The 20,552-nt window shown below is 37.9% G+C and overlaps 1 protein-coding gene across 1 annotated transcript in view; it reads left to right on the top strand.

Moving 5' to 3' along the window:
- Positions 1-19,703, top strand: part of PLA2R1 (phospholipase A2 receptor 1) — a 35,773-nt gene extending 16,070 nt beyond the window's left edge. The window contains exons 11-30 of the mRNA XM_063161974.1: positions 1,034-1,203; positions 2,156-2,358; positions 2,652-2,797; positions 3,278-3,362; positions 3,763-3,895; positions 4,294-4,329; positions 4,746-4,903; positions 5,897-5,961; positions 6,304-6,407; positions 7,701-7,843; positions 8,665-8,782; positions 9,562-9,692; positions 10,257-10,392; positions 12,824-13,062; positions 13,612-13,780; positions 14,678-14,818; positions 15,243-15,359; positions 15,796-15,972; positions 16,636-16,665; positions 16,877-19,703. Of these exons, the coding sequence (XP_063018044.1) occupies positions 1,034-1,203; positions 2,156-2,358; positions 2,652-2,797; positions 3,278-3,362; positions 3,763-3,895; positions 4,294-4,329; positions 4,746-4,903; positions 5,897-5,961; positions 6,304-6,407; positions 7,701-7,843; positions 8,665-8,782; positions 9,562-9,692; positions 10,257-10,392; positions 12,824-13,062; positions 13,612-13,780; positions 14,678-14,818; positions 15,243-15,359; positions 15,796-15,972; positions 16,636-16,665; positions 16,877-17,094 (2,719 nt within the window). The 3' untranslated portion in view covers positions 17,095-19,703. The remainder of the gene's footprint in view (positions 1-1,033; positions 1,204-2,155; positions 2,359-2,651; positions 2,798-3,277; positions 3,363-3,762; positions 3,896-4,293; positions 4,330-4,745; positions 4,904-5,896; positions 5,962-6,303; positions 6,408-7,700; positions 7,844-8,664; positions 8,783-9,561; positions 9,693-10,256; positions 10,393-12,823; positions 13,063-13,611; positions 13,781-14,677; positions 14,819-15,242; positions 15,360-15,795; positions 15,973-16,635; positions 16,666-16,876) is intronic.
- Positions 19,704-20,552: the final 849 nt, after the last annotated feature.

Raw genomic sequence — 20,552 nt, 5'->3', positions numbered from 1 at the left:
TGGCAGCTCAAATGTGGCAGGGAGCTGTAGGCATACTGCACATCACTAGAATAATGTCTTCTGTCTTTTTCTGCTTTTTTTTATTTTTGTTTTTTCACTTCTCGGAAGACCCATCACTAATTGTGATGTTATTTCCCAGTTCCAGTTAGCAACAGTAGCAAGGAGTAGCAAAAGCATGTTAGTTTTGTGGTTTTGTTAAATTACTGCTGACGTTTGTTGTTCTGGAGTGAAAACTGCAAAACCTTTTCAGTAACTGATCCTAAAGTGTTCATTAGATAGTAAGTTGTAGAGGAAGGAGAGTAGACATAAAAAGAGGACGTGCAGAGGAAATGAAAATTAAATGCAAATTCTGAGTCCCTCACAGTGTTACAGATACTGTAACATTGATCACAGTGTTGCATTCTGTCTCTTGCATTACTGTCATCCTTATATTTAGCTATTATTTTCTGAGTTTGTATAACAGTTATATCAGAACTAATTGCATTTAAGTGAAAATTGGATTACTATGCACAGCAGTTATAACTTGCAAAAAGGTGTACGTCTCTCACATAACTTTAGTGAAGAAATCAAGATTCTTTGTACTCAGTTCAGCTGGTGCTTTGGGTCCTTCAAATGTTTTCTTAGTGCTGGTTTGTGTATCTGCTGGTTTCAGTAGGACACTTCTGTGCAGAGATTTTTCTTTTCTTTCTTCTGGAGCCTTTTCAGACCCCACTAACATTTTTCCTTCATACCTGAAGTTTCTTGTTTTAATTTGTGCATCATTAATACATTCTGTCTTTACATCTTGCAATTCAAGCACTGAGGTTTTATTTAAAAACTGATTCTAGTGTTTCTTTTATGTGCTCAAGTGCTGAAAAAATAGGGATACAGACTTATACCTCAAGTTCCCCACAGCATTCTGTAAAGAAAATTAAGTACCTCCATTTTATCTTTCTCATCCGAGGTAATTTAAATAATGTCATGAGAGATATTCACTGAAATATCAATTTACCTATTTTATTCTAAAAACCTTTATTTTGATTATTTTATTAAGGTTTGAACAAGCTTTTATCAACAGCATGATCCGCAGCATGGCAGAATCTGAGAGAACTTACTTTTGGATAGGATTGCAAGACCTTAACAACACAGGAGAATACTTTTGGCTCAGTACAGCAGGCAAGAATCACTCAGTGAGCTACACAAACTGGAACAAGCACCAGCCACGTGAGTAGCATGCTGGTAAAAATATGGAAAGGCTGGAAATGGAAACTGGGAAGGGTGCTCTCTTCTCCACAGCACCAGTGCTTAGCAGGGACTGAAGAGTCCCAGTCCTTTCCTCCCTGCCTGGCCAAGAGAGCAGAGATAAATTTGCATCTGCTGTTGGCTCCACAAGAAGTTGCCCTCCTTACAGACACAGCTGATCCCTGAAATTCTTCTTTTTCCATGAGGTATTTTGCATACATTCCTTTACGAACTGTAATACATTTGTTGCATACATCATATTCTTTAAAGAATGTCAAAACCCAAACCTGATGCTTTCCATACACTTCTTCATGAGCTTTTCAAGGGCTTCCTGAGACTCCCAGCAAAAGATTCTAAAAAGTAATGAATTTTATTCAGTAACAGTTTGAAATTTGCATTCTATATGAAAAATAGGCCAGAGGTTGCAAAAAACATTTCTGTGAATAACGGTGTGGAGGTTTCTTCTTCTTCCCCTTTAGTTTTATCTTGTTTGTTTCATAGTAATTCTTAGGAAAATGTTCCAAGGAAACAGAAAGTAAAAACATTAAACAGTTGTTCAACCTTTGAAACACAAACCACTAAGCAATATCTGAAAATAGAGACATATTTATAAAGATACTCCTTTTCAATAATGGTTCTCTGATTCAGACTCTTTACATTTATTGCTTACTACTGCATTTTGCAAAAGTAATGTTTTTAATTGCAATTCTTCTTGTGCATTTTGTGAGAGGAACTGTTTGTCCTGGTTCATTTTACAAGCTCAAGCCAGCCAAGAGAGGCTTATAAGTTGGCTGCTGACCAAAGAATTTGCTAGTTTTGTAAGTTCATTAAGCTTTTATCCAGAAACCCATGTCAATAAAACAGCAACTTGACCAAAGAAATGGCAAAGTTCAGATATTCTATTCTGATATTCAGCACTTATCCCCATGTCTAGGTCATTCTGGAGGATGTGTGGCTATGCGAGGGAAGCACCCTGTTGGTTACTGGGAGGTGAAAAGCTGTAAGAACTTCAAAGCCATGTCATTGTGCAAGCAAAAAGTCAATTCTTATGAAGAACCTGAACTTACTTTTCAAAAGTATTCGAGTTCCTGCTATTTTGGATGGGAATCAGAACCTAATCTGCTCAACTGCTACAAGGTACATGTCATACTTGCTTTGAGTTTTTCTGATTCTACATCAGCTTAAGGATATGCTGTTCCTAAAACATTTTTGATGAAGCATTATTTCTTTGACTCAACAAACAAAAATTTCCTGTTACCGTCCTGCACTGCAGTTGAAAGTGAGAGAAAGTAACAAGAATCAGAGGTTTGCTTGAAATTTACCTGGTTTGGTTAGGAAAACCTGTGACTAATATTTGATTTTTATGGGTTTCTGAAAAAAACTGCTCTTTAAAACAAGCTAAATTTATGACAATGGTTATTTTATTGCAGATATTTCACAATGAAAAAGTTCTGATGAGAAGAACATGGGATGAAGCAGAAGCGTTATGTCGAGATTTTGGAGCCCATCTTGCTAGTTTTAGCCACATCTATGAAGAAACATTTTTAAACAATCTGTTATATACAATTTTTGATAGGTAAATATATTTTTAACACCAACAAGATTTATCATAATTGTACTAATCTACAATTGACATTATTCCATCGTCTTTGCTAGTGTCCAAAGAAGTCCCTACTCTAATGTGAGCTAAAATTGGGTGAAATGTTTCAGCATAATTTCAATGTGATTCTTTTCGAAGGTGATCTTTGTGGTAAATGTTGAGCAGCTGTTGTTGTCAAGGTGGTGTTTTTGTGAATTAACATTCCTTGTTGAAATGGAGGTTCTACCATTTTAATCCTATTTTAAATGTTTTCATCTTGTAAAACATAATCTAACATTTTAGTGGGAAAGCAAGAGTTTACTTCAAGAATTCTAAAAAGTTAAGAAATGTATTATGGAATAATATATTGAATTGGAGAAGAAATTAATATGTGTATTTGTACTATTGAAAAATTGTTTCTGAAATAGCTGAGGAAAAAGTGCATGAGAAATGTTATTTTCTTTGTTTCTGTTGTAGAACAGAAGAGAGACAGTTCTGGATTGGATTTAATAAAAGAAATGCACTTTCTGGAGGGACGTGGCAGTGGTCTGACAGAACACCTGTAACTATCTGTTTACTCTGTATTTCAGTAACCTTACAAGTCACATCTGAGCATACATTGAACGGAGGCAAAGGTTTTTAGATGTGAGCAGCTGCTGTTAATCAGGTCAAAAAGTTGTTAGGTTTCACAGCTAACAACTGTGAAACCTAACAACTTATTCACTCATTTTTATGAAGAAGTCTGTTACAAATGAGTTGGACAGGGCATTGAGAGAACATGGCTATGGACCCTATTATTTGTATTTTACCATCATAATTTAGGCAGACCTCAGTCCTCTAGTTGTTGCTTAGCTGTTCCTATTTTACACATATGTCTAAATCCTTCCTTTTTCTCCATGATGAGGTTTTTAAATGCTTTATCTTGGGCTGTCAGTGGAAGTGAATGAATGTGCTGTTTTCAGGTTGTATCTTCATTTTTGGAGGACAAGTATGTTGAAGATGACTCAAGAAGCTGTGGTGTGTTCAAAGTAAACAGAACAGTCTTTCCAGCACACTGCAAAGAAAAGCGTGAATGGATATGCAAAATACCAAAAGGTAGAATGTTAATTATCATGCACTGTCTGTTATACACATTACTTGAATTCAGAAGAGACAAAGAAAAAAAAAATCTAAAAATCTCCTTTTTAGCCACCTCTGGAGTTCTCACTGGTCTTCTGCATGAAATCATGGCAAAGCCAAATCGGTTATTCCACTTAGGTTTGTTGTTCAGTTAACAGATCTAATGTGAACAGTCAATTTAAAAACATATAGCAAGATTACCAGTTAGTTGGAAATACTCATTCAAAGTTGTTATTCATAAAAACTACTGTAAAAGCTTTTTAGTGAGTGTGGCAATTATTTTATTTTATTCCACATTTAACTCCCATTTTCTCCCTGAACAACAATAGCAATATTCTTAATGATTCTTTGTTTGTTTTTGGGGTTTTTTGCAGGTGTCAAACCAATGAGTCCAAATTGGTACACAGCTGGTATGAAAATATTTTCTTTTTTTCATCTTGAAACAGTATCACATGGACATACAATTTAAGCCATTGTTAAAAATAAAATAACTAAAATATTCTATGTTGAAAATTTACAGTAAGGAACTCTGTAGGAACTATTTGTTAGAGCTCAAATCTGCCACTGTTATTTAGGAATACCACAGCATCAGATACTGCTCTTGATATTGCTGCAGTCTCAGGGGATAGAGTATTAGAAAATAAACCAAACTCATAGTTTATTTTTTGTCACACAAACTGATGTGTTAAATATGGTTCTGCTGTTCCTAGTGGTATATTTGTCCTCTGAAATGTGGCTGTAGGCAGACCATGGGGGTAAAAAAAGATGAGACTTGAAATGAGTTTTTTACCTCTGCACACCACTGTCTCTTTTGCTTATTTTCTAGAACTGCCCTGGTCATATTATCAAGGAGCAGAATATCTTTTCCATGTCAGCCCTGCAGCATGGGAAACATGTAAATTTGTCTGTGGCTGGCTTCGTGGTGGATTGGCAATAATAAATTCTTCTGGTGAACAAACCTTTATTCAAAATAAAATAAGGAAGGTAAGAAAAAGCACCCCTTTTAAAAAATAAACCCTCAGGCTATTTTCTGTCTTATCTTTCAGAGAATCTGTCTCCTGTTATTCCAGGTAGAATCTAAAAGACATTTTACTTTATAATGTTCTTTCTGCCTTCATTTCTCATATCTCTCCCTGAAGCCCTATTTAGCGTAAGAAGTTCAATTACATTTCAAATCTGCAGAATCAGCTCTACTGTTGAGCATCTGATCAATCTGCCTCACAAGACCCAGGAGGAGCTAAAGCCAGATTCCTATCCCAAAGTTGGGAAGGTAATCGGGGACAAAGAGAAAAGTGTGTTTCATGTGTGGTGTACATCCCTCTCTGCTTCTTCCTCTCTGCCCACCCCTCTCTGCCCATGGGGAGCCATCATGGTTTCTCACATTCAAACAGGGTATCTGTCCACCGACTTGTATTATGTCTACTGAATTTACCCCCCTTGTGACTATGGATTTTTATATGGGGAAAAAAAAGACATTTTCCTCTAAATTTCCTCCTCAGGTTTACACCAGAAATTCTCTTGAACCTTTCTGATGTAACTAGAATACTCTGGTATGAGCCATACATAGTTAGTAAATATTCAGAAAGCATTTTGGAAACATCGAGGATCAGCACTATGTTACTGCTTAAAGGAAATATTTGCTATTGTTTAGTTTTAGAATTGGGGGAAAACAAATTATGGTCTAACATAGCAGGACAGTCTTTTCAAACCATATAGGCTGTAAATTCTTGGGTTATAGAAGACAGATCAGCAATCCTGTGGAAATTCAGGAGCTAAATCATTCTCTACTCAAGTGAATAATACCACTGAAGTTATATGAATTAACATGGATAGGATTTAGCACCTGCTCTTCCCATTGGAACCCAATGGAGATGCTACTTGAATACACAGTCTGACTTCAGGAGTTTGTTAATGCATTGGTAGAAGGGCAACAACATCAACAACATCTAAACACATTGCAAACCATTTCTTTTATAGCTCTCTACTACTGATGTTCACTGGTGGATTGGGTTGCACGCAGAAAATCTCAGTGAGGAGTTTCGGTAAGGACTCGTGTGTGCCACAGTGCTGTGAGCTGTGCTTGGCATGCCCTCTCCCACTGTGATGGGCCAAAGCAGTTTGGTGACTGAGGGATATTCAAGAGACAATTTCAATTCTCATGTAAATATCATTCAGGATAATATTGCTCTTAATTTATCTCCACATTGCAGAATTCCTTCTGGCAAGCTTGTAAAAGACATTTATGTTGACCTTGGTCACGGTGGTTGTTTGTTTATTTTCTTCTCCCTTGCATCTCCTTTTGAACCCTTTGATGGAGGGTGTGAATTTAGGTAAGGATAGGACAAAGGAAAAAGTGAAACTTTATTCTTAACATTTCTGTGCAGCTGGAGAGATGAATCACCAGTAACGTACCAGAACTGGGATGAAGGGAGGGAAAGAGATCTGCAGAGACCAGGGAAAAGATGTGGCTTCATTTCATCACAAACAGGTTTCTTTTCTATTTCCTTTTGCTGCAGTAATTGTAACTTTATTCTGTTTTTGGCCAAAGGGTTTCTGTTTTCTTCATTGCTTTTGAGAAATGCAATCCGTATTAAGTCCTGCTCCGTAGTTACAATTTGCATGACTGCTTCTGTGATTAAGAAAAGAATAATGAAATATCATTAACATGCTCAGAGACTAGGTTTTAGGTTTTAAAAGTATATTAATATTTACAGCTCTCTAATGTCAAAATACAAAGATTCCAGTGATATTGATACTTCAGTTTTAATTGGGCGTTTATGTGGAACAGCAATAATGTTAATGCATTGCTGGTGTTCACAGTTTTCTCAGAACCAAATGACCCACATGGACTTAGTGACAATTTTTCCTACATCTATCAACTGTTTTTCTATCAGCACATGACTTTCAGTACTCAGGTTTCTATGTTATTTTTGATCCTATAGCCAATCTGCTGAGGGATTTTGGGTGCCATAATTTTGGTGCTAGCCTTTCAATCATGGCAAAGTTCTGTATTTTACTAGGGTATTTAAAAAAAGTCACAGTTCTGCTGGTCTAGTGACTTCTGTCATTTTCCAGTGTCTATTTTCTGATGATCTGCAAGTCATATGATAAAGTAAAGAGGTCAGGTTCCAAGGAAAATAAAAATAGCCAGCTTTGTATTTGTGAGAAGAGCTGAAAAAGATTAATGCAGCTGCAGTGTTGTAATTCCAGGCTCGAAAGTCAAAACTGAAAAAACATAAAACCTTCTTTTTTTCCACACATAATCTTGGGGTTTTGACTCATGACTTATGAATGTTTGAGTTTGCCATTGCCATATTAGTATCAGATAAAAGGAAGAGACGCCCACCCTCCCCTCTCAGCTGGCCAAAGGGGCTGGCCATAAATTTGTTGAGTTTCTGAAAAGTATGTTTTCCTCCTAAGCAGGCCAGCATTTCATATCATCACCTGGATCTTGCCAAAAACTTTCAATGTATGGAAGTCAAACTATTTTATCTGGAAGGCATCTCTTATTTTTTTTTTTTTTTTTAATAAATAGTTTTATAGTCACTTGTTAACTTGTTATATGACTCAGTGTAGACGAATTGGTTTTACTTGACAAAATTAAACTGGAAGTAAAAGGATGTGCCCATGAACCATCAAATCCACTGTAATGCAGTATGTCCAAATGTATTTGATGTAGAATGTCTTTTTACTCAGATAATAAACAATATCCAAGGTATCTAAAAAAACCCCTTTCCAATTCTCAAACCAACATTGAACTGTGAATTTTCTTTTTGCTCAGGACTCTGGGGTGATGAAAACTGTACTGCTTCTCTTCCCTGCATTTGTAAACGTAACATCCCAAAGAAGATAGAGAAGGAGATTCCAAAAGACCCGAACCAACAAGGAGCATGTCCCAAAGGCTGGTTGCACTTCGGATTCAAAGTAAAACCTTTTTTTATGCTGTTTTGTTCTTCAAAATGCATTCCATATGGAGGACAGAAATCATACTTAAGGATTACTTAATATTTGAAGATTTTCTTACTTTTTGAAAGCAGAGCTTTTAGGTTGATAAGAACTGACAGAGTGACACCAAGATTTATTGCTGTTAAATAGCTGTACGCAACTTTAAGAAGTTGTCTTAACAAGGTGTTAAAAATTTTACTTTAGTTTCAGGGAGTAAATACTCATGTATGCAAAAGCTATGCAATTGTATTTGTGCCTTTGCCATAAAAAGCCTGCTCCATCCTCTCTTTTCCACATATGACAATTTCAAGTGTCTTTTATGATCTCAAAAGAGGTCTCTAACCCCTTGATGTGCTAAATGGATCCCTAATTGCTGCTGTCCTCTGAAACATGATGTTTCAAATGGCCTTCATTAAAGGTAATTATAAGCCAAAGTGAATTTACAATTGAGGGTCAAAAGGTAACTGTTTCATCTGGCTTCTCTTAAATGCCTAAGTTCCTTATTAGCAACATGCATCGAGGTGCCTGAATTTATCCCAGTGCTCACTGCAGTGACTGCAAGGGTAAATTTAACCTCAATTGTTTGCCTTGAAACAACTGATTTGAATGCAGTCCAGATCACAGCTGGAAACTAACACTGAGTGTGCTGGAGATGTCCATGGCAGGACAGAAAGTAGTAAAATATTTAACATTCAGTAACAGCATGTGAAATGTTTTAGTGACACTCTTAGTGATTGATAAATGGCTGGAAGAGAGCAAACAAAGCAAGTTTGTTTGTTTGCTTTTGTTTTTTCAAACAGTGCTTTTTAATACAAATTCCAAAGGATCCAGAACATCTGAGAAACTGGTACTCTGCACAGGCATTCTGCAGTAACTATGATGGGTCACTTGCTATCCTGGAAGATGAACTGGAGCAAGGTAGAGTGCTGGAAATATTGTTAAATAAATAACACATTATCTTAATTAGGATGTTGTTGTAAAGTTTAATCTTGGATACAGATTTAGGAAAGAAGATTGTTCAGCTCTTTCCCATGGTTCCACTGCTTTAAACACATTAATGTTTCTCAGCTTGCCAAAATTTAAAGGTTCACTGAGATATATGACAGGTACATTTTAAGGAATAATTGCAAATTCTTTTGTGCTTACCTTGTTTTAAAAATACTCCCAAAAATGGAATACCCATTTGAAAATTTGCAGGTTAAAATTTCTACCTTATTATCTCATTTTTGTCTTTCAGTAGTACTTAAAGTCTTATCTGTAGTATAGCACCAGGCTGGAACTATCAGAGAAATAAATGCCAGCAAATTTGAAAATATTTGAAAATATGAACAAAAACCTGTGGTTGAATTTTACACACACTTGTAAAACCACTTATTTGGATGTGGGAGGACTCTCACTGGCTATCTCTAGTTAAGAAATCTTCAGCTAAAACTGGGAAAAGCTTCTTCAGCTGGACTGTATAGTGGTTGGACTGGTATTATTAGCTAATGGACTAGATCCTAACCCAATTTAAATTAAGCAATTTAAATTTATGGTAAGATGATACTGAAATGCCACTCAAGTCTTATTTTCTGGTAACTATGTAACATCATTGATTGGAAATTATTTTTTTCAATGCTTTAGTGTGTTGTAAGAGACTTCATCTATCCCTAAATTCTTACTGGTCTATTTTATTTCGTTTCTCTTTCATTTTGAAGCTTTCATAACAATGAATCTATATGGGTGGAAAACGAGTGTTTGGATTGGTTTCCAGAGTGACGATTATGAAAAATGGTTGAATCAAAATCCTCAGATGTATTCTAACTGGTCACCAGTTGAACTAGTGGATGTGAGTATTTTCAGGGGGTTGTGATAGTGAGAAGTTGGTTTTATCCATAAAAGTCATGACTTCCATAAGACAGGGCCAAAGTTGTTACAGCAGTTTAGGCTGCTCTTAATTTTTGCAGCTTCGAAGAACTGTGGGTACAGATTTACAGGCACAACTAGAAGTAGCAAACAAGGCCCTGTTGAGACAGACATTCACTTAATTTGTGGCTCTACTCACATTCTCTTGCAGCTGGTTTTAAGCAGAAAACTTGGAATAATGTGGTTAGTATTACATGCTTGGTCTGAGCAAAGTTGAGGAACAAGATTATTAATTTCCTATTTTAATACATTGTTTTACAACATGTTGGTCCCAATTGGGGTTAGCATTTTGGATTGTTCACTGAAAGCTTGTGGCTTTTTAATTATGAGTTTATTGTTTCAAATGTATTTATGGGACTGTTCATTGTTCTACCTCAATGTTTGTTATAGAGACTTTGAGATAATTCTCTTAAATTTAATTTAGTAATGCTGTATTGTTTTACATGGTGTATATTTAAATTAATATAAGGTTCTGTGTTGATTGCAGAGACAGCATTTTAACATTCAAGATCAACTTCCCCTGTGTACATTGGTATCAAATAGCCCTAATTTTTATTTTACGGGAAAATGGTACTTAGAAAACTGCCAGAAAAATTATGGTTTTGTCTGCCAAAAGACTCAGGGTAAGGTTTTGTCTTGCTTTGCTTCTGTTCTTTTTTCTTACTATATGGAATTTGTCTTACTGTGTTTTTATCTAGAAGCAGCTTTTTGTAAGTGTCTCTAAAACAAGGAACATAAAAGATTTCTAAGACAGTTTGATGTTTAGACAGATTAGCTCTACACTATTTAATAAATCAGTAGCTGGGATGTAGAAGTAATTGCTAAAAAACATTCTGTTATTAACTTCTCCTACCTTTGAGCATTCTGTAGTGTATCTTTGAATCGAAAATAGAGATGAAATTTCATATTTTCTCTCATGGCTGCAGAGTAACCACAAAAGGCTAAACGGAGGATGATTTTGATGAAAATATGATTTAGGGTAGGGGGTTGTAACTTGCAATGTTAGATCAGAAGAGACTGTAGCAAATACAGAAGAGACTGTAGCAAATTTTTCTGAACATTGTGGATCTGACTGACTTGTGGATCAAGCTTATTGAATAGAGCTTGGCTTCTGTTTTCTAGTACCACACTTCTCTAATTCTGGTACCATAAAGTTCCCTTGCAGGAAGCATTAAGTGTTTGGGAGGAACAGGGTTAGTGTTGGCGAGGAACAGGGTTTGTTGTGTTTCCCCAAGCCACATTCTGGTGCTGTCTCTGGGCTGGGGGCTGTGGGCAGCTCTGGGGCCCCATCCCAGGTGCCAGGGCAGCCCCTCTGCCAGCAGGACACTGCCAGGACACAGCACCCAAACTGGGCAGCAGCACACTGGTGACCCTGGGGCGAAAGGAGTGCTGGCATCTGAGCCTGCGGGGAGTCTCCTTGGCAGCTGCCTCTACTGCAGGGTGGTTTTGTATGGCTCAGCTCTGTATTGTATTATCACCTCTACATTTAACCCTAAAATGCAGAGACAACACTCTGCTGCTGCTGCTGCTGCCTGGGAGGGGAGGCACAGCCAGCTGGGAAGCAGAACAAGTACCAGCTTTAGGCAGGCTTACGTGTCACTCATAGCTGGATTTTACATCATTGATTGGGATCTACAGTTGTGGGAAGGGCTGGAGTGATCCTGGTGCAGAAAAAATAAATATATGTGCTTTCCTGCTGGCTTGTTTCAGTTACATCCCAAGCTTTTGTATTTTAACCCCTTGCTGCTGCCTGAGACAGATGGAGGAGGGGTGGAAAGGCAGGAAAGAAAACAGTTGTCTTATGGTGGCCAGGATTCTGGCAAAGGTTTGGGCTGCAGTGGGTGCTCAGGGTCCTACCCACCTTTCTCAGCTGTGTCACTGAAAGTCAGGAATAAAACTCTCCAACACTGTTATTTCAGTGTTAGAAAGCTGGATTATTTTATTTCAGTGCCAGGCGTGCAGGGAAGATCTGCTCTATTCCATGCCCTGCAGCCAGCCAACAGACTAGTTGAAATCTGTGAAACTTATACATATTCATTACATTTCCCCAAACTCATACATATATGCTAAATGTTCTGTGAATTCTTTTGCATATTTAAATTACTTCTTGGAGCTTATATTATGTTACATTAGAGTGGGGGTCTTTTGAGGGTCTCTGGTGGCCATTTGGGGAACATCCCATTCCTCTAACTATCTTTTTTTGGTCATAGCCCTCCAAAAAAGTTTATTTTCTTGGAATGAATCCCAGGGATGTGGGCTGGTCAAGGTACACCTTCATATGTCAGATGACCACTTGCCCATTAAGCACTGTTGGTTAAAGGTAAAGGAATTCACAAGGTTCAGACACTTTTTGTTATAATTGAAGATTTTCCCAGCAGGGCAGTGGATCTGAGAGTGGCCCATGGGCCTGGCCGTAATGCAGCTCAGCACTGCCCCATGCACAGCAGAGTGCTCCTGGGTTAAGTGGACCATCCTCCCTCCCCAGTGGGACACCCGTGGCACTTTCCCAAACCATCAGACAGTTCAGTTTGCTAATTCAGCAGAAAATTTCCATATATTTTTGCTTCCTGCTTTTTTAATTTATTTTCCTCTAATTACTGTCATTTTCTGCAGTTTTTTACAGACTGTGTCAGGTTTGTGCAGGGTCAGGCAAACACCAGACCAAGGAATTTGCAGCAGGAAGAGCCGAGAAGCAGGGAAGGGAGTAGTGAGACAGCCTCTTGCTGGCAGTAGTGAACTGCTAAATTTGCTCAAGTGTCCAAACAGATGTGTCAGTTCCTGGAAAGATGAGCTGGTGCTTTGCTTCTGCCATCCTGCCTGCATTCCATTTCCCCTTTTTTGAATTATTTTCTGAAGGAGACTAAAATGAAAGAAAGCAGCAGTGGATTTGAACTGAGCTCTCTTTTTAAATTTCACAATGCCTTCCTAAAACCAAGGAGTTTTCAATTTTTTAATTTGTTTGTAACAATAGTCCTGTTTATTGTAGAAGCTACTCAGCTATGATCAAGTTGTCTGTTTTAAAAATAAGTTCTTTTTCTTTCCTGTTTGTAACAGACACATCCAGACATCTCATCAATGCATCCGATATGTATCCTGTGCCAGATACTTTAGAATATGGAAACAGAATGTATAAACTAATAAGTGGGAATTTTACATGGTCTTCAGCATTGCAAGCCTGCATGGCAAACAGTGCAGAGCTGGTGAGCATTACAGACCAGTACCACCAGGCCTTCCTCACCATCATCATCAACCGCCTGGGATACAGCCACTGGATCGGGCTCTTCACTTCCAACGTACGTAGGAGGCTCCCGGCTGTCAGTGGGATGCTGCAAAGGAGATTTTCCAGTAACAAACTAGTGAGCTGTGGCATTGATTTGAAGTCACAGAAAGTTTGCATCTAGAGATGAAACTCTGGAAAATTTGAGCCTTAAACTTTCTATTTTTTTTTTCTTTTAACATAACATGTAAGTTTTTTCTTTTAACATAACATGTAAGTGACAGCCAGTTTGATACAACAACTACTGAAAACTAAAAGCCACAGATAACTTTTAAAAACATGGGGGAAAACATATCTTGTAATGTTGACATTGAAATTTCATTATTTCATTCACAGTAGCCCAATGGCCCAAATAACTGCTTGCTGCAAACAGAAAATTAGATGTAGTTTGTAGTCTCCCAAAAGTGAGTTGGGAGGATCCTTGGCTGTGCCTTTTCTTCATCCTTGCTGGGCCTTTAGGAAATTAAGACATTCTGTAATTCTGGTGAGGATGCTACCAAAAGAAGATTAATTTGTGTTGTGCTGAATTATATCAGAAAAATAACCTGACTTTTTTTTTTGGCAGAATGGGCTTAATTTTGAATGGTCAGATGGGACCAGGTCTTTGTTTACCTCCTGGGAGGACGACGAGTCCCAGGCCTTGGGCAGCTGTGTTTACATTGATACTTCAGGGCACTGGAAAAGTGCAAATTGTGAACAACTTCTGCAAGGAGCAGTTTGCCATGTGCCACCCAGTAAGTCTTTCAAGGTTTATATTCAGTCTTTGCATCTGCAAGTGTGTGTACTGACAGTGGAAATATGTGAAAGGAAGTTCATTGGTTAGAGGTTAAGCAATGTTAAGCAAGGCTGACTATTACTTAAAACTGAAGTGTATTTCTCTGTATTTCCTATTTGTGAAACCATTTTTTTCCAATAAAATATTGGCCATCAGGTCTGATCTGTAGGAGAATGGGAAGAGAACTTTCATAATAGAAAAGAAACAGGAAAATTACCTACTCTGTCTCTTCAGTGAACACTATATTATCTGTGAAAAAATAGGATTGCTAATGACCTAGCTTGAATGGCAATAAATCCACTTTGCTGAAATTAACTGTGGGATGGGAGAAGGGAAGCATTTAGAGCAAAGTGAAAAATTTATCATATCTTCACTGATCAACACATCAAAGACCGTGCAATTTTTTTTTTTAGTAAAGGTGAGAATATTTTTCTGTATCCTAAAATAAGTTGTATTTCCTGTAATGCTCTGTCAGTCATCTGGTGTTCAGTAAAATCCAGAATTCAGGTATGGAACTCCATTCAGTGCCAGACTCCAGGGTCTTGTGGCAGCATCCAATTCTTCAAATAGTTCCCATTCAGTGGTGTTTGTCATCTGGGCCCCTGGTTAGCTCATGCACATCACTATCAGATTGTCCTGATCCTGCTGTTGTGATCCAGCAAGGTTTTTTGATTAGAAGTAAAACCAGCTGTACTCATTTAATACAAATGTATGCAACTGCTAGATTTTCACTTTGAAAAAATACAGGCATAACACAATAACATGCTATTAGCATTACTCCAAAACAGTGTGTGGAATGTTATATTAATGTGTATTTTGTTGTGCCAATAAAGCTGTGCTGTTACTTCTATCACAGAAAAGAAACTCAATGCCTATAAAGGCTTATGTTCAGAAAAAACTGTACCCTGGATCAAATTCAAAAACAGTTGCTACAGCTTTTCCACAGTTCTTCAGGGCATGAGTTTTGATACAGCATATGAGGTCTGCAAAAATCAAGGTAAGTGATTGTTTTGTAACTACCAAATGTCATTGTGATATCTTAAATCAATATTTATTTTCTGAAATGACTGAAATCATGGCATATGTTTTCTCTGATTCAAGATAATGTTAGTGGAGCTCATAAGCCAACTATGAAATTGGAGGCGGTATGCATCAAAAAAATGTTCCTTTCTGTGTGAAAATACTGGTTTCTACAATAAAACATAATATGAACATTTTTCCTTTCAAATTTGTTTTAAAGTTATGTGAGAACAGTTTTGTATCTGCTTGAGCATTTTCACAATTATTACAAATTTAAGAACTTATAATGTATAACCAGACTTTTCAAGCTCTTCAATTAAGACTCATAATGTTAACTTTTTGAAGTGCAATGTTTTAATGGCATGGATTGCTTGAAAATTTGTTCTGTGTTTAATGTGAAGGATCAGATCTTCTGACTATTCAAGATGAAGATGAAAATGCCTTCATTTTGGAAGAATTACACAGCTTTGGCTATTCTGTACAAATGGTTTGGTTGAACATTCTGCTTGTTACAGACAGTAAGTTTGGGGAAGAATAGAATTGCATGTAAGAACCTGGTTTGGGTTTTGGTTATTTTCCAAAAACCATTTTCAATAACCATTTTTCAAAACACTTTAGTCTTTTGAGATTTTTTTCGTTGATTTGTGCCTGTTAATAATGTAGTAAAAACAGTGAGGCTTTCTGCAATAGTTACCAGTATTCTGATATGCATACATGCATGTAAATGCCTTCTTTTCCTTCTTAAAGATACACTGCAGACTGTCTTCTGTGTTAGCTACATAGAATGATTTTTAAATCCTTCAAGAGAAGAAAGTAATACAGTGGCCAAACAGACAAAATCCTGGTATTCTGTAATACTGTATTTTTCATGTTGTGAGGGTAAATCTGACTGAAAAAGAAATATTTATCAAAATACTATTCTATTTTGTAATAATTTTTGACTTCTACCCATAGATGAGACAATCTCCTGGTTTGATGGTTCTCCTTTAAATTATTCCAACTGGGGCATCAGAGAACCTGAATTTGATACTCTCAAAGGAAATTTCTGCATCAGCTTGAGGACCACAGATGGAGTCTGGCAATTATCTCCATGCAGAGAAAAAAAGGGTTTTGTATGTAAAATGGATGCAGGTATGTGCTTCCATAAGAGAAGGCAATTCTGTCCTTATAACCATTGTTTTACTTGTTGCTTGCTTACTTGGTGTCAATTTTCATGTCATTAATCCTGTCCCTTGACATTGGGGAGAAAAATACCTCTAAAAGCCCCAGGCAGCTGGGGTGACCTCTGTTTGGGGAGCCCAGGCAGCCCCTGCCAGCTGCAGGAGCCTTCCTGTGACATCGGGGTGACCTCCACAGCCCCGTGGGGAGGGCAGCTCCAGCCTGGGAGAGCTGTGCAGGCCCCACAGCAGCAGGAATGTGGGTCTGTGAGAGAGCTCAGGAGATTCCAGAGCCCACACCAAATCCCTCAGTCACTGCAGGACCCTCTAACCAGGCTGATCTGCCTCTGCATGGCTCTGTCCATGAATTTGTGCTTTAAAAAGTGGGTAAATACTGCTGCTCATCCTTGCACTAATGCCAATTAATATATTCCACCATATTAAAGGGATTTTAAAATGGATACTGAGAAGACAATCTACCTAAAACCAACAAAAATAGTCTGTTCTTTGTTTAATTTGGTTCATGTCAATGTTATTCCAATTGGCCAAGTTAAACATAATCTAGTATGTTATTTAAAATGAATATGCATAATAACATTGGTGGGTCATTTTGTGACTGTTCTGATTTTTATTTCAGATATTGATGCAACAGAATCCTCTGAAAAAGGTAAATTCTGTACTTTTTAAAATAAGGAATCATACACATTTTGAGCTGATATTTTGTGAGACAATATTTTTTCACTGTTAAACTTGTAATTTGAAATATGTGACATAAGGAGTAGTAATGTTTTCCTTAAAAGAGCTATATGTTTATATTTCAAATTCCTTATTATTCTAAATATATTTACTTAATAGCAGTTTCTGTTCTTCCCTTTCAGCATCATACAGTGGGCTTGTAGCTCTGGCTGTTCTTGTGACATTGGTGATGTTGGCTGCCATTTCCATTTTCCTGTGGTGCCTGCACAAAGAGAACAACCAACTCTTCCGCAGGATACTGTGGGTCAGAAACGCCTATTTGCCACAGATTAATGCTGATAGTCCTGGTCTGGAAGAAAGCATCCTCATTTCTGACTTTGAGAGAAGTGAAAACAATTGATTGGTCAGAAGTAGCAAGTGGTCTTGTCTTCCATGTGAAACTTCACAACCTACAGTGGTTTTCTCATTCTTGGAGAGCCCATATCCTGAGGAACCCTCCTGGCCGTCACTATCAATGCTGGAGGAGCTCCCTACCCTGGAGAGCTTTTGCTCTGTGGCAGGATGAGGTGAGGATGCAAGGCAGAGCCATGGAGAAATGTTCTTCTCTGAGACAAGACAGGAATTGAAAATACTCACAGACCATAAAGTTCCAACCACTCACTTGGAGCAGAAATGCTTAAGGTCCCAGAGCAGTGAACATTTTCATGCAACTTTTTCCTTTGGGAATGTTTGGGCCTTTGTGTTTTGTTTTTATATTTTGCAGAACCTGCTTATGAGCTAGCGTTAAAGTTTGGCCTTGAATTTAGGAACTCTGAAATATATTCCAAGGATTATGGGGAAGACTTTTTTTCTGCAAAATGAACAGTTATTTTTCAGACAATAGATTCTTGCCACAATGATTTCCAAGCTTGCGGGGAGATTAAGTCACTCTTGACTTGGGACTGCCAGAGTTTTGGTAGTTTGTCTTGTGATGCCTAGTCCATGTTATAAAATAAATTAGTCTAAGATATAATGGCCTCATCATTCTGAACTTATTATATTAATTAGAGATGCATCCAGCATCCTATTCAAGATTTAGCTATTTCATCTCTCACCTAGATTATTTCAGACATGGAATCCCATCAGCCTTCATTAAAAATATTTTTGGGCAATATCTGTTTGAAGAAAAACCCCTGTTATAAATCTTTCTGAAGGTATGGAGCAAATGACCTTACTGTTCACCTGCAGTGTTCCTGTGAGCACTATTCATGGACACACTGCTGAGACCCTGCTCTCCAAAGCTAGGGGTGACATGTGGGGGAGCCACACTGCTGCTCCCCAAGGGTGCTAGTCCTCTGTGCCTGTGTAGCAGACACTTTCCCTTTCAGTGTTCATACCAAGGTGCTAAGGAAGAAGATGAATTTTGCTGACCCCTTGCTCTGTTGATGATTGTGAAGGAGCCAGCTCAGGTCTCTTTTCTATCTCAGTTCCAGCAGCCCAGGACAGAAATGTTTACTCTCCTTGGGATTTCCACCAATCCAACCAGTCCTCCATACACTCTCTGAAAACACCTGGGAGCTTTTTTATTTTTTATTTTTATTGCAGGGTGGAAAAACAAATGCATAGCGATGGTTACTTCACAATGGATTTAGTGTCATTTCCTCCATCTCTAAAAACTGCTGCAAAGGGCTGCATTTGTTGTTCTATTTCTCAGTTTCCTTGTTTTAAGGTGACTCATTCTAAAAGTTTTGCAAGAGCCCTGAGATGGAGGTATGTTCCTCAGACTAAAACAAGCAGCTAAGACCAAATGAAATATTTTTACACAATATTTGTGCACATGCACAGGAATGTATGAATGCCTTTAACCTAGATTTCGCATGGCCAAAAATTGCCTGTTCATGCCATAATTATATGTAGGGCTATTTTTAAAAATTATTTCATACATAAAATATTTCTGTGCTGGTTTGCAGAATTGGTTTACTCTTTTTGATGACTTCTAAGGTTGTAACTATCACAAGTTCTTAATCTCAAATTTTTCTATCATATAAAATATAAATAGCTTTTCTGTGTACATTCTATCTAGCAGTTTGACCCCATACATTAGTCTTGAGTAATATTTTTAAGTTTTGGTTTCGTCCTCTAGATTTATCTATTGTTTTTATTTGCAGTCCATTATTAGAGTTTATGGACTGCAACTTTTAAGTACAATTGCCAGCTAATCTGTTGTTTATATGTATTACCTGTGATAGCTTTTTACCACCAAAAGAAAAAGAAAAAAAGCTTATGAATTCTTCTTTCCCCATAACTGTTTCACCTATTCAAACTACAGCTGGAGGAACTTAAAACAGTAAACCCCCTCCATCACATTCACTGAGAAGTGTGTAAATCTGCCTTCTTACAGTGCAGCAAGCAGAGTGGCTTGCAGGGTGGTTTTTGCTTGCAGGACTAAGCTGTGCCATCTCTGGGGACATGTGTTTATTGGGCTGCAATGCTCTTGATAGTTATACAGACTCTGGTCAGATTTTGATGTGGTTAATTAAGTTGTATTTTTTCACAAAACTTGACATAGATGTTTTATCAATTTTCCTTGAGGTATGTTTTATTCCTTAAAATATACCTGAAGGGTAATGGCATAATCAATAAACCTAACCTCAAAGTAGTGATTGTTGATTAACATTGATGTAGATGAACTTGTATTAAAGAAAAAAGTTGAAACAGTGTTTTCTTCCTACTTTGAAGTGGTTTTGAAGGAACAGATCCTTGGATATTTATTTTTAAATCTTTCATCACTTAACTTTTTTATAACTGCAAATATTATTCACTCAAAAATGTAATCAGTGATTGCTTTCTAGTCTTCCTACTGGACTTTGTTATCAATGGCTTTCAATTGTTTTCCCTTAATCAGAGGTCTCTTATACTGTCCCTGATCAGAGTGTGTGGTGACTGAGGTTTTGTTGGTGTCCTTGATGACATTGGCCATGAGATTCACTGTATTATTTCAACTGGAAAATTAAAGCATGTCTGACAGTTGTCCGTGCTGTAATTTGTCTTGAATCTCTCCCCAGCTTGACTAAGAAGAGAGGCTCTAGTGTCTCATGAGAGCAGTGCCCAGGCTTTGCCCTGGCTCATCCTGCATGAGGACAGCTGGCTCCAGCCTCCTTTCAGACTAGACCTGGGCACTGCCCACCATCTCCACACTCAGGGTGGTCTGAGCATTTCCCAGGGCATGGATGAGGATGCCCCAGAACGTGTGTGTAAGAGGTGCTGGAAGGAGGTGGGAGCCAGAGCACCAACAGTAAGGATGGTGGATGGAATCATGGCATTAATTTATAGATATTCTCCCAGCCTACTGCCTGTTCCCTGCAGTAGTGAGCTGAGGCCACCATTGGTGAGCTGCAGGAATTTTCCTGCTGAATTGTGGAGGGTGTGTTGTGTGGGAGTCTATTTGTATCCTCCACAGATTAGGTAGGGATATATGGATTGAAGCACAGCAGCTTGCATGGATTGCACCAACATGCTTTTTGTGTCCAAGGACTGGGTTCAACAGGGCCTCAACAGGCCAGTGAATGTTGCAGGTTTTTTGCCGTGTTAGCTTCTTTCAGTGTTCTTACCCAAAGAGAAATGTTGCATCGTTTCATACCACATCTCTTTTGGGTGATCGAAGAGTACCCCCACCAGAGAGAGGTACGTTCAGGTCAAACTTCTCTGTCAGATATTGGAGTTCGTCAAATCTCCATCTGCTTTTCTTTGCAGATGCCATTCCAGGAGAAAATTTACCTCCTGGTCCCTTAAGCAATCCTTGCAGCATGTCTCTAAGGAAAAGAGATGTTCAGTGCAGCTGCAATATCCCAGGTAGACATAAGTCTGTGATGGGAACAT

The sequence above is a fragment of the Melospiza melodia genome, chromosome 8, assembly GCF_035770615.1.
Source record: "Melospiza melodia melodia isolate bMelMel2 chromosome 8, bMelMel2.pri, whole genome shotgun sequence".
NCBI classification, from domain to species: Eukaryota; Metazoa; Chordata; class Aves; order Passeriformes; family Passerellidae; genus Melospiza; species Melospiza melodia.
This window is presented reverse-complemented; position numbering and strand designations above follow the sequence as displayed.